The following is a 15,293-nucleotide window of genomic DNA, read 5'->3' as shown; positions in this document are numbered from 1 at the left end:
TTTCCCTGTATACAGTAAGCTACTAGGTTTTTTGCTTCCTGAAGGCCCTTCCATTATCTCAGCAACCACAGGAAATTCCTTGCTTGTTCTCTCAAACACATCTTCCAAAGACAGAGGCTGAATGAAAGAGCTAATATCATAAGAGTCTGTTATATCCTTGACCTCGACATCTAGATCTGAGAGGATATGAACTATATCCTTTCTAACTGAAAAGAAAGAGAAATAAATTAATTTTTATTTTCAAACGTGACATTGGAATAAAATACACACATCTTGTTGGCCAGATACTAAATTATCTTCTCTGAGGTGTGCACCTCCATATGTTAACATGCACAATTAAAAGGGCCAAAGTCTATTTTGAGTCACGTGGCTATTAAATATGCAGGAGACCTCATAAAAGAAGAAGGAAATGAGGAGATGAGAATAAGGTGTGCAAATGGACAAAAGTTTAAGAAAAAGGAAAGGAAAACAAATTTGTTCACCATCTTTCTCACAGCACCTCCAAGTTTAATCTGCTGGTGATCTATCAAACTCTTTTTCTTGAGCATAAGATGTATTTCTATTCTTATTTCATAGTAACATGGTTTCTCCAAATAAATGGATGGGGAAATGTTTCGATAAATATATAGCATTTGAACTCATTAACACATGTTGCTATGGCCAGTCTGGAAGAAAGAAGACATTCTGGTATTTATAAGAATAATGAAAACATCTATAATTATTGGAAAATAATATCACTTAAAAAAATAAAAGGCCAGACCTTTGTGTAACGAAGTCTAGGCTTATTGTTAATGAATGAAGAAATTTCTGCTATAATGGTCCTCTGTGGAAATCCTGCATCTTTTTCTTCAGCATTGGGTTTTATTCACCGTCAGAGCTGAGCCATTGCATTTAACAGTCTGACAGGGAACAAAAACTCTTTTATCCCATTGGAACCTGCAAAATTCTTGGATGCAAAGCTTCCAAGCACAAAGCCGACTATGCAATTAAAGCCTGTTAAGAATTTCGCTCCCGATCAGTGACACCACAGATCACTGACAAGGGCAGTAAAATTTAACAAGCAAATAATATTTAATTACTCGATTCAATAAGACTTATTCTGTGTAGACTTGCACACAAGGATAGTAGATCCTGGATTTGCACTTCCTTGTAGCAGGACACATCAATATTTTATACTTAAAAGTTGGTATCAGATGTGTTTTGTATGACAGGGCTTTATTACAGTGATTCAGGGTCTGTTTATTCCAACTTTGCTTTTGTCATGTTGACACCTTCAGGTGACAAATATCCTAAGTACCACAAGGGAAATGAAGGAGAAATGTCTATTGAAAATTAAAGTTATCTATGAGCATTTTGGGGAGTTCTACACATATAATTTGTTCATTATTAAGAATGATAAGTATAGAGGATTCCTGCCCACAGCTTGTGAAAATGTAATCTGCTATCTATCTTATCAGGAATCATTTTTATTGAATTGTAAATAGTATTTCTCATATTTTATCTAGTATCTATTTATATTTTTTCTAAAAATGGTGGCAATCCATTTTTCATGTTCCACAAGAAAGTAGTTAATCATGTATCATGAAGCCTACTTTTCAAGTTTGCATTAAATAGTTATTTAGGACATATTTAATTCTTCTTAAATGCTAAGTACACTATGAACCATAAACGAGCATGAAATAAAATCAACAAATTCAACTCCCACTGGAATATTTAATCGGAAGACAAGTAAATACCAAAACTTTCTGTATCTTCAGAAAGCTTTTCAGAAACATTAAGTTCATATTGATTCTGCACATATATCCAAGAGGGTGTAGGAATGTCCCTAAGTGAATCCAGCTTCAGGAGATGGGGTATATTCCTGAATCTAGCTAGAGCTGTAGAAAATGAAGCACGTGAAGATCAACTTTCCAAACTCACACATTAAATCACATAGCAAACACAACTGAATGTCTCATGGTAAGCATTTAACAACTATAGTATAATGTGCTAACGCTCTCTGCCCGCTTTTATTTCTTTCTCTTTTATCCATTTATTTACATCATTCGTCAGAGACAGCTCAACTGCAAAAATGTTTCTTGCTTACTATCCTCATGAATATGAATACTAATATGAATACTTCTACTGGGATTTAATTTCTGTGAATCTCACTGGTTTGCTTCTAGTAAACATCCTTCCCAAAAGCTAAGCTCCTATCCTGCTAGCTTTTAACAGGATGGGTGTGTCAACAAGTCGAATGGCACCAACTTTCCACCTAGTGCCTGGGCTGTCCTGTGGCAAGGTCAAACTTTTTATCTTAAGCTAAGGTCTCAGTTCAGAAAGGTCACACCATGCACACACACATGGGTTATTATTGCAGCTCAGCTACTCAAGTCACTGTAAGTCAGGAGTATTTCACTGTGTGTTTATAACCTTGCATACCTTCTAATGTTGTTCCTGTGACAAATTTCACTAACAAGTTTAAAGTAAGACATAGATATAGACATTGGTAAGAACAGAACCCATCAGTTCCAATGATTTTTGTCAAACAACTAAAACAGTGATAATGTACCATGGACAACATTTTGTTTTTCTTTAAGTAAAAATTTGTGATAGAAATTAGAGCTTTTAAAGATACTGTTTTTCTAATATCCTTTTGTTTCCCCAAACCCAGAGGTTTCAGAAAATGTCTGTGAGTTTTTTCTGTTTATATTCTATTGATATTTGATTCTGCAATAGAGCAGAATTTGGTTTTCCCTTATGTGGCATCCTCATTCTGAAAAATATACATGACATGTGTTACATGCATGTCCGTATTCTTCTACCTAGCCATAGCCACAAATGATCAAGTGGTTTCTTCATGTCCATTTTGGTCTGAGATGCAAAGAAAGAAAATGTGAGAACTGAACAGAATTCCTAAGCTCCATTTTTTTCACTATGCAACGCATTTTCTTTGCAACAATTATTTAATTGTAATGATCAATACAGAATCAGTACAGGCAGAAGAAAGAAAGGCAAGGTAACTATCTGATATAGCAGTTGATAAAGGAATAAAACAGGTAGTATTATTTTTATCTTTCTTTGTCTTGAAACTAGCAGCATTGGCAAGTACAGATCAGGAATTCTTGACCACAGTGAATCCCTCCTGCATATTTTAAGCAAATTTTATGTATTTAATGGTACTTTGCCATACCAAGATGAACAGAACATTGACTTTGATTCCTACTTACATTTCATTACTGCCTGCACTTCATAGACAGGCGTGAGAATCAAGCAACCATCAAAATTCTCAGGAAGTGGATTAGAGGAGTCACACATATGTAAAGTATTGGAAAGTTTGACAGTGCGGTTTCTGCACTTAGGGATTTTCCATTCTGCAATCTCTTTTAGGGTGTATATCTGGTCATCTTCGCACTCATAGAATTTTCCTTCTTGTGAAAGGGGCAAAGTGAAGAAATGAGACTGGTTATTTCTGACCACGCCACAGTTCACAGCCATTGTTCCATTGACCTCTTCCACTGAGTTGAAGGTGATCTGCTCACCACGTTTGATAGTGAGGTTTGCCAATTTCATATCCTCAGGGCTGTAGAAACATGGATGGCCAAATCTTGTTGGCCCAATAGAGACTTTTCTTGTAATTTCTTCGATGCTGACATACGGAGTTTTATCTGCCACGACCTTATAAAGACCTAAGAACAGAAAAACTGCATTATAGAAAGGCAAATACATAAAGGAAGTCATGTCAAACTTTAGCTTGTGAATGCAATAAGAATGGTGAGCACAGCACATCAAACAATTCATATCTGATGCCTTGGTTGCTAGAAATGTGACTCTTTAGCTGTAATATCAACTACATGAAGCAAATCATGGGTGACTGGAATAAGTCCTTTCTACTCTGCAGGTAATTTCTGACATCCAACATTTTTATGTCCATGGTAAAAAGAGAAAAAAGTTATTTTCATTGCTACAGAAAGAATAAAAATTATCTTCAATTCTTATCTGTCTTCTCAGGAAACCAATCTTTAAGGAAAAAAAAAAAAATTAGACATGGTATGAGGAAGAGCAACACTAATGTGATCAGTGCAATGCAGAATAAAGTTTCTGGCTAAATATTGTACTACGTATTCTTCCACACACAGGCTGAGGAATCCTAGACCAAGAAAGTTTAAAGACACATCACAAACAAAAAAGTACCACCTATAGATAAGAATGAGCAAACAAAATTGATTTTAGCATATCTGATAGTCCAGATGGAGTAATTCAAAGCTTGAGTGTTGTAGCACACTGGCCATCACAAGGCAATTAAAGTGCTGAAGTACTGTAAGGCAGAAGCTACATCTGAGCTTCCCTATCCCCTAGGCACATTATTATTTCATGTTAATCATGCCCCATGCATCTGTCTCATTAAGAGTTCACATTGCAAGAAAAATATGTACATTTCTGTATTTGTGTGAGTATTTCTACAGAGGAAGATGAAATGGGCAGTTTAAAGGACTAAGCAGTAGGGTTTAGATGAACTGTGTGATTCAGTTGTCTTCTTCCCCAGGCATGGCAATGTGCATGCTGCCTTGTGGAATTACATTGAAGCTTCCTGGGACAGCCATTGACTAAGGCTCTCTTCTAAGTGTATATAACTGAATGTAGAGGTTATTCCTAGGCCAAGTCTGCAAGCGAGGGGACACACACAAATTAAGCGGTTGTTCCAGCTACAGTGACAAAGCAGCCAAGCTGCCTGGGAGATGTCATGCCTTTTCACCTTCCCTCAAAGCCAAGCTGCACACTTTTGCCTCCTCTGGATAGCAGAAAGGGCACCGTGTCTTTGTGGTAAAAGAATATTCCCACACTGACAGTTATGGAGCATGGGATGGGGACACAAGGATTGTTGCTTGGCACCGCTCAGGAGTCTTTCGTGGAAGTTCCACATCTCGTGAGTTGTTTCTGCCATGTCTACCAAGGTTCAAATGTCCCATCCACCTGCCGCCCCTCCCCTGTTGTCTAGTGTGGGAACTGGGTCCACACTGGCTATGACTTCCTTCTCATGGGAATCAATGTGAGAAAAGGCCAGGATGCCCCAGCAGATTCCTGGGTCTCTAGTAAGGTGGGATGCCTCCAGAACACAGTTGTTGTTGGATAATGGGAAGACATTCACACCCTACTCTAGAACTTCTCTGTTAACAAGTTACATTGGGGAATTGCTTCAGTTAAAAATAAACTCCAGATTAATTATTTGCTCCCACACCTTTTCCCTTACTGAGTTTCATCCACTGACCACAATCAGCACAACTGAGGGGCCTGCATGGAAGCAGAGGCTCCCTAAGATTGTATTCTTTAAAAAAGATGTACTAAACCTTTCCCGCTACCACAACATCTCCCCCCCCCTCCCGGAATTGCTGTGATTTTTGTTTGATTCTTGTTTCACTATAACAAAACTTGCTACTTCATAGCTTTAGCACTGTTCTTGTTAAAGGAGACATTATTAAGATTCTGTCTGTCCAGTAGCTTGTAATAGTTTATCACCATTGGGCATGTTTGGTTCTAGGTATCCCATGAGATCACTAGGATCTGTGACAACTAACAGCTCTCAGGGGTTGTCAGTAGCTTAAACAGTTATAGCCTATTTGACCTACTGCAGAGATGATCACTAGTTGTGCCTATATAACTGCTTCCTGCAATTCTCTTCCTTCACATTTGGCTGTGCAACAGTTAGCTTTTCATGTGTGAAATTAGCACCCTTCTGGAAATACATCCTCTACATATATGTCCTCACTGCACTACTATGGCAAAGCCTTCAGGCCTGTTTCTGGGCTGCAAGGAAGCCACATCTGTGAAGGTAACTGCAGACGTACAAAGTACAACTTCAACACACTCGTCTTCCTCATTGGTATTTTTAACGTTTCTTGCAGGCATTTTTAACACAGTTAATAACAAGCAAGTGAGCTACCCCAGTCCTAATCAGTACTGGACCTGTCAATGTACATCAAGACAAACAGATTCATCAGCATTTAGAAAAAATCGCAGTGTTGTCACTGCACCAATGACACAATGAAATTGTAGAAAGGACAGCATCTCCCAAACATTGTTCCAGTATCATGCTTTGCAAGCACAAAATGGACATCCTATCCAGGCAGTGCTGGGAGAAAACAAATAGGAATATTCTTCATTTAAAAATGTATTCAAAGTACATGTGATGTATCCCAAAGGCAATGACTATGTTTACCCATCTGTAATACAGGAGCACACACATAGCCCCTAGAAAACCTTCAGAATTGCATAAAATATTCTCCATAATCTATGTTAAAAAAAAATTCCCTGTTGAAAATATTTGGCAATGAACAGGTATGAGAAACATTCTTCTCCTCTATGAGTCTGACAGTAAACTCATGCTCTATTAATTTTGCTAGGACTACAGAGCTATTTGGAAGCTAGTTGTTTCAGCAACAAACTCATGAGCATCCTGGGTTGGAAAGTAGGCTTCATGTGGAAGCATAATTACCAGATCTCATACAAAACTAGACAACTGATTATGCCCTCAAGTCCAGGCAGACTGACTTTGTCAGGGCTGGGTGCAGAAAAACCTTCATCTTCTGTTCTGCTGGTTTTCTCAATTTCAGTAACAGAATGCTTGCATAGACAACAGAAGAGCCATGTGGCCTTGCATACTTAGCCTCTGTATCGATGAGGCCCATGAAGTAGAGGGACCAAACAGCCACCTGTTTATGCTTCCGAGTATGTAAAGTTCCATATGTTTCTGTCTATATAGAAAAGAGGTGAATATATAAGTTATTATAAGAATATATAAGTTATTTTGGTATGATGGGTGAAAGCCACTGTGGTTCATAGTCTGCCATATTATCTTCTCTTAAATGCTCTCCTTGCTAGGATATATATAAAAAAACAAAACAAAACCAAAAAAACCCACCCAAACAACATTATCTTGAACCATTCGGAATCTTATTAGAACCATTATGAATCAAATTACAAACCCAACTGTTTTCCAAACCTAAGATAGCAAAGAAATCTCCTGAGTAAGAGATGTATGGTAAGTATGAGATGCTAAAGTCTGGACATTTTGTGGTAAAAAAAAAATTATTTTGTGCTTTTTCATAAATTGTAAAATGACTGAATCAAATTCACCTGGACTTTCCTAAGAGAGCTTGGTGGACTGCTGCAGAAAAGACAGATAGAAATAGCAAATTTGGCAAAAAGTCCAGCTGGTTTATAAAGTGCTGGCACTATTTCTCCTGTAGATCTACTTTCTAAATGTAATCTGATCTACAACCAAAGTGCACTGATGCCCTATAGTATTTGGGAAAATTACAGATAGATACAAGAATAACTACACATATATAATAACTACAGGAATGTATAACCGTTGCTACACTCCATGAAACTGCTGCACCTAGTGGCATTTCACTAGATGAAGTGCCTGCCTAGCTGTGATACCAAAATTAGTACCCCCCCAAACCTATTCAGCCCGTCATTTTCAAGATAAGTTCTAGGCAACTGATGTATACATTTTTAGAGAGCAGGGGTTTTGGAGTCTGAAAAAAATATTTCCACTGGTATGGGAAAGGAAACATAGCCCAAGGATCACCCATTTAGTCCTGTAGGAAAGCGTGTTTTGATAGAGGGATGTTTTTACCACCTTTTTACAGAACAGTGTATGCAGCTACTGGTTAGAGCGTAATAAAGTGCACTCCCTGAAGCTTTATAGACTTCCTATTTCTTAATTAGAGTCCTGAAGGAAAGGAGTACCCTTTTTATTCTCTCCTTTTCTTCTTTTCCCCACAGAAAACCAGTAGTTAATCTCACCTAGCAGAGCAGCAAGTAGCTTTCAAGGAAAAGAGAATGGCAGAAAAACCTGCTGTAAACTAGCAGTTAGAATCATAGAATCATAGAATCATTTAGGTTGGAAGGGACCTCCAAGATCATCAAGTCCACCCACCGAGCCACCAGGGCTCCAAAGTCCTCTGCCACAACAGATCAGAATCTGTCAGGGTTGGAAGGGACCACAAGGATCACCCAGTTCCAACCCCTCTCCCATGAGCAGGGACACCTCCCACTACATCAGGCTGCCCAGAGCCTCATCCAGCCTGGCCTTAAAGACCCCCAGGGATGGGGCCTCAACCACCTCCCGGGGCAACCCATTCCAGGGTCTCACCACTCTCATGGTGAAGAACTTCTTCCTCACATCCAGCCTGAATCTGCCTACTTCCAGCTTTGCCCCATTCCCTCTAGTTCTGTTGTTACTTGAGATCCTAAAAGGTCCCTCCCCAGCTTTCTTGTAGGCCCCCCTAAGATACTGGAAGGCCACAATAAGGTCACCTCGGAACCTTCTCTTCTCCAGACTGAACAGCCCCAACTCTCTCAGTCTGTCCTCGTAGGAGAGCTGCTCCAGCCCTCGGATCATTCTCATGGCCCTTCTCTGGACACGCTCCAGCAGGTCCACGTCCCTCTTGTAATGGGGGCTCCAGAACTGGATGCAGTACAGTTTCTGTTCCCCAAGGTAATGCAAAAGACTGAGAAGAGGTCGGTTTCCAACTTCTCTGGAGCTGACTTGTTATTCCTCTTAGTGCTCACCCCCAACTCCCATTCTACCTCCTCTGCTTTAGCATCCTCCTCTCCACATCCTGCTCCAAAGACCATCCCTCCTATCTCTCTCCATCATCTCCTATCAAGATGAGTCTTCAAATGGCTAATCACTGTTCTTCCATGTGCATGTTGCGTGGGGACAGACCACTGTCCTGTCTTGTGTCTTGCAGAAGCTGAGCTCAAGGGGACAGTCACGCCTAAGTACCTGTCTATTAGACCACATAAGAGTCAGCAGCAGCAACTGAGAATAGGGACAGTCCAGCAGAAGGAGGGATATAACAGAACAAAATGAAATAATTTGCGTGGGCACATAGTTCAGGTGTTGTGCAAATTACCTGTCTCTGCTAACTTGTTAGTAGCGAAAATTGTAGCTCAAAATGTTTGTAGATGTAGCCAATGGAGTGTCTTGAGTAACAGCAGACTTCTTTTTTTGCTTAGTGTATGAGCATAGAAAGAATAGCCTGGCCCTCTGAGGCATGAAAAAGAACAAATTAGAATGAGGATGAAAAGAAATAACACGGCTAGTGAACTTGCGAACTTGCGGTTGCAGCGGTTTCTCTAATGCAAAGGGCAGATTAGGTCTTTATCAAGGATCCGATTTGCCAGAGCAGAAAAAAGGAATTCTGTAGACTGCAAATAAGTTCAGAAAGACAAAGACCAAGAATCGTTTTAAAGCCAATGAACCCAGTTCTTCACTCACAGAGACACTATCCCCAGAGTAACCTAAATAGAAATGCCTCTTACTTATGCCAGCGTGCACACAGTAAAAGGATACATGAGCCCATCACATGCAGATGATAACTCACAACAGAGGAAATGGAAAATAACAGCAAAACAAAAGATTTCTTTACATCAACTCTAATGAGAGAGCATTGTATGTGCAGTATAAATAACACAGAGACCTGCAGATATTTTTATTGAAGTGAATGCCAATGTGAAAAAGCTCATCTGCAATTTGGTTCTGTGCTTTGTTCTGGAGACAAGGAGAAGACAGCAATGCTCAAAGCTTAGCATGTGTATGTAATAAAATTGAAAGGAAAAAGGTCAAGAAAAAACAAATACTGGGACATCTTGACTTTGTAAAGCATAATCATTCTTCAGCTAAGAGCTAAATTAGAGAAATGGCAAATTTACCTCTTACCAAAAAGCTCTTGAATGCATGAGTACATATACAGAGGGAAACAAGAGAGCACTGCTCCCTGTTGGGCTAATAAGAAGTGTCATTATGCCCCTCTTTGGTGCTGCTGTTGAGTAATATCTGTCATGTGGAAGATAGATAGTAATGATAAATTTCCGCAAAAAGAATGCTGAATTTATTTCTCTAGTGAAACAACCCAGTTTCCTATAACACTAGTTGGGAGAATACTAAAGTAATGGTAGTAGTTCAAACTGTAGTGATTAGGTCAAATTTGAAAATGTGCTCAATAAGGCAACAACATCCAAATGCCAGGTTGTAAAATTGATCACTTGAATATAAACAAATCCAGATTCACTAGGTTCAAGCATTTGAAATCGCAAGTAATTCTGTTCTAAAAGTCAGGGGATTCAACATCAATAAACGTAGTATTACGTTGACCACTCTGTTGTGTTGGATATTTTAGGATTCAAATGTTCAAACCCATCTGCCAGTCAAGATTTAGAACTTGACTTTCTATATGTATTTATATTTTAAAGATAGAAGACATTTTAGTAAAAGCAAAGAAGCCTGAATTTCAAGAAAAATACTAAAGTAGCTTTAGAGTTCACAGTACAGCAGTACTTTAATATCGCTAGACAGGCACAGATAATTAAAGTGTGTTTGATCTCTGCATTTGGGACCTACTAGTGCTTGAAAATGGCATTCCAAAAAAGTCTTTTAATAAGTGGTCATACAAATGGTTCTGATTCACTGAGTAAGAAAAACATGAAAGTAAATTAAAGATCTACTGGAGAAAATAAAATGATACATAGGACTATTTGAAAGAGAAATCTGTATTTTGGAGATGGAAAATGAAGGCACGGCATAAGATATTTTCCTGCAGAACTCAGATGAAACATTGCATTCCGATGGGCTTTTACATTTTATTTGCTTCAAGAAGTGTGCCTTGTCTCCCTCTGCAGGAAAAGCACATTCCAGTTTGGGCACTGACGTAACCTAAACCATATATATCCGTGGGCACACGTTCTCACATGCTCAGCAATACATTAGAGCAACATCAATGGGGTTACCAAGTCAAGCACTCAAACACTAGAAAACACTCATGTTATATTGCCCTGTGCAGCATCATTTTAACCTCCCATGTGCTTGCCGTACAATACAGTGTCAAGTAAATACTTATACTCTTTTTTTTTTTTTTTCCCTAAAAAACTGTAGTCTTATTCAGCACTCCCTACAAAACTGTAGTCTTATTCAGCACATTAGCTAGACTGCTGGCCAAAATGAACCTTGCACATGATCTCAGGCTCTTGAGGGCTGCTGTGTCCTGTGTGTGCTCAGCCACAGTGTTTCCTACCTGCAGGTGTCCTGCAATGTCTCTCCCAGATGGAGCACAGGCTCCATCCCACATCCCACTGGCCTCTTCACGCTATTTTCCATCATGTTCATCTCCTTTTCCTGAGAGACTCCCATTATCTCTGCTGCCTGCGAGACTCCCAGCATAGGAAATAATACACACACATATATATATATATATAGGTATTTCTGTGTGGGTGCAGTCCTCTGATGCTGGTAACTATCTCTACTGTTCATTGTCTTCACCCTTCTGCCCTGCTCTGAGGTACAATCTTTTCCTATTAGTTTCGTAACCTAGTTCGCCTCTTACACCTCCTACACATAGATACTCACAGTCCAGTGCTTCTCCCTCTGCCCTTCAATCACTTCCCTATTTAACACAGCTGAACCCTAACAGTAAAGGAATTGAGAAAATGAATAAATATGACATATGCTGAACTAGGTACCCTGGGTACAGTACTTGGCCAGCTCTCCCTAAGAAGGCCACACGAACAGAGGAAGATAAGTTTCAAATAACAAGTCAGTAACACATGGCAAATTTCAAGTCCATCCTCTGAACTATTTTGGGACTTCTCTATAGAACAGTTGAAGTGGTTTTTTAGGCAGAAAACCACATGGATTTTCCTGTAATTCTGTTTCCAGTCATGGAGCAGCCACTCTAGCCGCTGGAATGAAAATAAATTATTAAAATAAAACCAAAAGGTAACAAAGTATATGAAATATTTTATATTCAGAATAATAAAATTTAAAAATAGTAAATAAATTATGGTCTCAGCACACAGCAAAGAAGACTGCAGCTCAGACAAATTTTGGCGAAGTCATAAGTAACTGAAAAGATTTTTGTAATGAGTAGTAACACTGAGTGACCTCAGGTATAGAAAGCATTACTACCAAGTATTATAACACTAATAATTTCTATTCAGGCTTCAAAAAGAACTGTAAGAGTTGAAATTTATAAATTAGTTGATTGCATCTTGTGCCATCTGATAAAACCTTATCCTTGAGCACTGAGTTGTAACCCCAAACAAATATCAGTCAAGACAGTGAATCAATAAAATGAATAAAGGCGATTACTCAGGGTTATAATTCCTCAAAACCATGTATTCATTAAATACTATACCAGGAAAATTTAGTGGTAATTCCACTTTGGTTGAAAACTGGCTGACTTCATTATTCTCACAGATGCTTGCTATGAGTTTATTAATTTTGAAGCCAATAACTTTAATAACTTCTCCTGTTGACAGGCAGCATTCATTTCCAAACATTTCATAGATGGAGCCTGAAAAGAAACACAAAAGGGAAGAAAAGAGTTATTCAGCCATTTCTTGCTTTGTCACGTGCCTTTACCTCTTTGAAAATAAGTTACATTAAATAATACTTATCCTGTGACAGCTAACCTAATTTTTATTTTCTCCCTTAGTGTTATGAGAAAATCAATCTTGTGGCTTCTGTGAACTCTAGGTCAGCTCTATGTGTACACTGTTCTCAGATGCATGTAAGGAGAAGTAGATCTGAAGAACATGCATTTCCAAGTTATTACAGCAATATGGAATGAGGTAGAGAATAGGGTCGTGTGGGTCATCAGGAGCTGCACCCTGAAATCATCAAACAGTGGAGCTTGGGTTGGAAAGGTGCCTCTGCATGGCATGGGGCATAACATATTCCATAGACAACAACAGACTACAGCAGAAGAAAAAAACAAACATAGACCCTAGAAGGTGTCCAGGAGATATCAAAGTGTAACCAGCAGGTGAGCTTTCTGTAGCAACAGCAAACCTAAAGAAACTACATGAAACAGAAAGCCTGGCAAGTTAACAGTGGTAATCCCTGCCCCATGCTGAAACAGCCTTCCCAAAGTCTCGGTAGAGCACTACAGAACAGGTTTGTGTTGGAACAGGAGGATGAATGAGCAACTGGGTAAGTTTACTCTGTTGTGAAGACATGTCCAGGTAAACCTGTCTGTTGCTTGTGCTATGCTTTCACAACTGAGATGGACACCAGTAAATCCCAGCTGCTCCCCTGAAGAAGTAAGGTACCTGATGTACATGTTTAATCCTATGTAGAAATATATAGGGTACAGGAAAAAAAAAAAAAAAATCATGTCAGATGGTTTTGGCAGCCTGGATGTGACAACATTGCCTAGTTTCTCTTGCTGAGAATCCTACCTAGGATCAAGTGGAGTGTTGTACTTAGACTGTAAACTCCCCCAGCAGGCAACTGCCTTTCTGTTGCATACCAAGATGATGATTATTAGCACAGAGATATTCTGGATTATAGTGCCACACAATTTCAACCACAGCCAGGTGAAAGAACACGCTGTTTATGGATCCGTTCAACCAATCTGTTACTAATCAGAAGACCAAGAGAGCTGTTGCCCTTTAACTAAAAAAGAACAATCTTGTTTTCTTATTGTAAAAATAATGCATAGTTTTTTGCTCTCCCTTTAGTCCCTGAGCAATCCAACATTGACTAACTTAGATGTCTCCGCTGGATATTGCCACAGCTCCCATCAGTAAGCTGGCTGCTGCTCTAATAAACACATGAGAAATTATCATAGATCTCATTGCTTTAGCTGAGCTCCATAGGTTATTTTATGACAGTCAGAAAAGTGTATGTGCAATACTTATTTCATATTAGAGTGAGAGGGAGAGAAAGATTGAGCAGCTGTGAAAAGGGTAATATTCCTTTTGTGCTGAACCCCCTCACTCCTCACATCAGACACAGCAGAGATCACAAGTGACTGTGATATTATTAGATACAGGCAATCCCAGAGGACCCAGTGTGATGAGCTCTGCATTATAGAAACATGGAAAGATGAGCAAAGAATTCCAATATTCTCACCTTTGAACAAATATTTAAGAAAACCTATTCAAAATGGGAGCTCATGGTTTCTAGAGGCTTTTTTTCTTTAGGGAAGATTTAGATCCAGCTTCTCCAGAATACCTCACTTGAAAATAGACCCCTAGAAACTATTTAACATATGAAAGTAACTACACTAACTAATTATGGCCTTTGGGCACATTTGCTTTCATCTCTGCTAGACAGCCTTTGCAAGCATGCTCCTTGACACAGCCAGGCCACACTGCATAAGAGTCCAGGAAAGAAGCCACACAGATTTGGTGGCCTTACTCCTGTGGTTGATTTGCAAACACGGTAGCTGGAGGAGAGCAAACCAAGCAACGGCCCTGAGGGGAAGAATGGAGCAGTTAGGAGACTGACCTCAAAAAATTTTTGTGATTGAAGATGATCTAAGTACTACTTGAGTCTATCTCTGCAGCAGGGTGGTGTCAACAAGAAATAAACAGGTGAGTTAGAGGGTGGCCCTGTTTTTGATCATGACTTGTTCTGAAGGACTTTCTAGTTTTATCAGGTTTGCTTTTCCTCAGACACAGTAGCTTAACTACAAATAGTACCACAGAGAATTTAAGTCGTCCTGCCCTCCATCACCAAATAATAAGTATAAATGGCACTTGGAAAAAAGTCAAAACACTGATCAGTTAGTGATGGGTCTAAGGCTGAAGAACTAATCTGGCAATATCCATGAGAAGAGGCTAGCTCTGCCAAACAGTCTGAAATAGATGATCAGATGACACAAAATGTAGCCTTTGACAAAACAATCAAAATTTGCAAAACATGAGAAATGCAAACAACCTACACAGGGTAAACAGTGGCCTGGCACTGTGGAGATGGCAGAGGATCTAGAACACTGCAAGAAAAGGGTAAAATGCAAGAGGGAAAAAAAAATCGACTTTCATAAAAGAAAGAAAGTACCTGAGGCAGACAACCATATGGAGTGCAAGCTGGGGTCTACAAAAAGCATTACATGGAGCTGCAGGCTCTGTTCGAAACATCAAGGGCCAAGATAATGCATCCAGAAAAAAAGATGGATTATAAATGCCAGACTGCAAGCCACAAAAGAGTGTGCACAGAATAGACACACAGAGCTGTCACAGCACCTTAACTCTCAGGGTCTTTTATCCGAACACTGTTTTCTGGGGAAAACAAATGGATCATTCATCTAAAAGCATCAGTTTTAAGAAAAAGTGAGCTGAAAATTCAAACTTAAAAACCCACTCATAATTTTAATTAAAATTAAAAGAAAAAGAATAGCAACCAAGAGAGCTGGGTGTCTTGCCATCAGGGAAATAAACTGTTACATGGGTACACAATCCACTGACAAAGATAATACTTTGTAATAATACAGAGGAAAGTGAACCCCTTCTTGAACCAA

General features: G+C 39.2%; 1 protein-coding gene across 1 annotated transcript in view; it reads right to left on the bottom strand.

The window, feature by feature from the left end:
- The window catches only part of THEMIS (thymocyte selection associated), a gene marked incomplete at its 3' end in the record, with an annotated part of 13,200 nt that extends 855 nt beyond the window's left edge, over positions 1-12,345 (bottom strand). The window contains exons 1-3 of the mRNA XM_008939315.1: positions 12,183-12,345; positions 3,210-3,668; positions 1-206 (exon numbers count right to left, since the gene is read on the bottom strand). The exon at positions 1-206 is cut by the window's left edge and continues 855 nt beyond it. Of these exons, the coding sequence (XP_008937563.1) occupies positions 1-206; positions 3,210-3,668; positions 12,183-12,327 (810 nt within the window). The remainder of the gene's footprint in view (positions 207-3,209; positions 3,669-12,182) is intronic.
- Positions 12,346-15,293: the final 2,948 nt, after the last annotated feature.

The sequence above is a fragment of the Merops nubicus genome, unplaced genomic scaffold, assembly GCF_000691845.1.
Source record: "Merops nubicus isolate BGI_N331 unplaced genomic scaffold, ASM69184v1 scaffold29154, whole genome shotgun sequence".
Lineage (NCBI taxonomy): Eukaryota > Metazoa > Chordata > Aves > Coraciiformes > Meropidae > Merops > Merops nubicus.
Note: the sequence above shows the minus strand (reverse complement) of the source record. Positions and strands in the feature narration are given on the sequence as shown.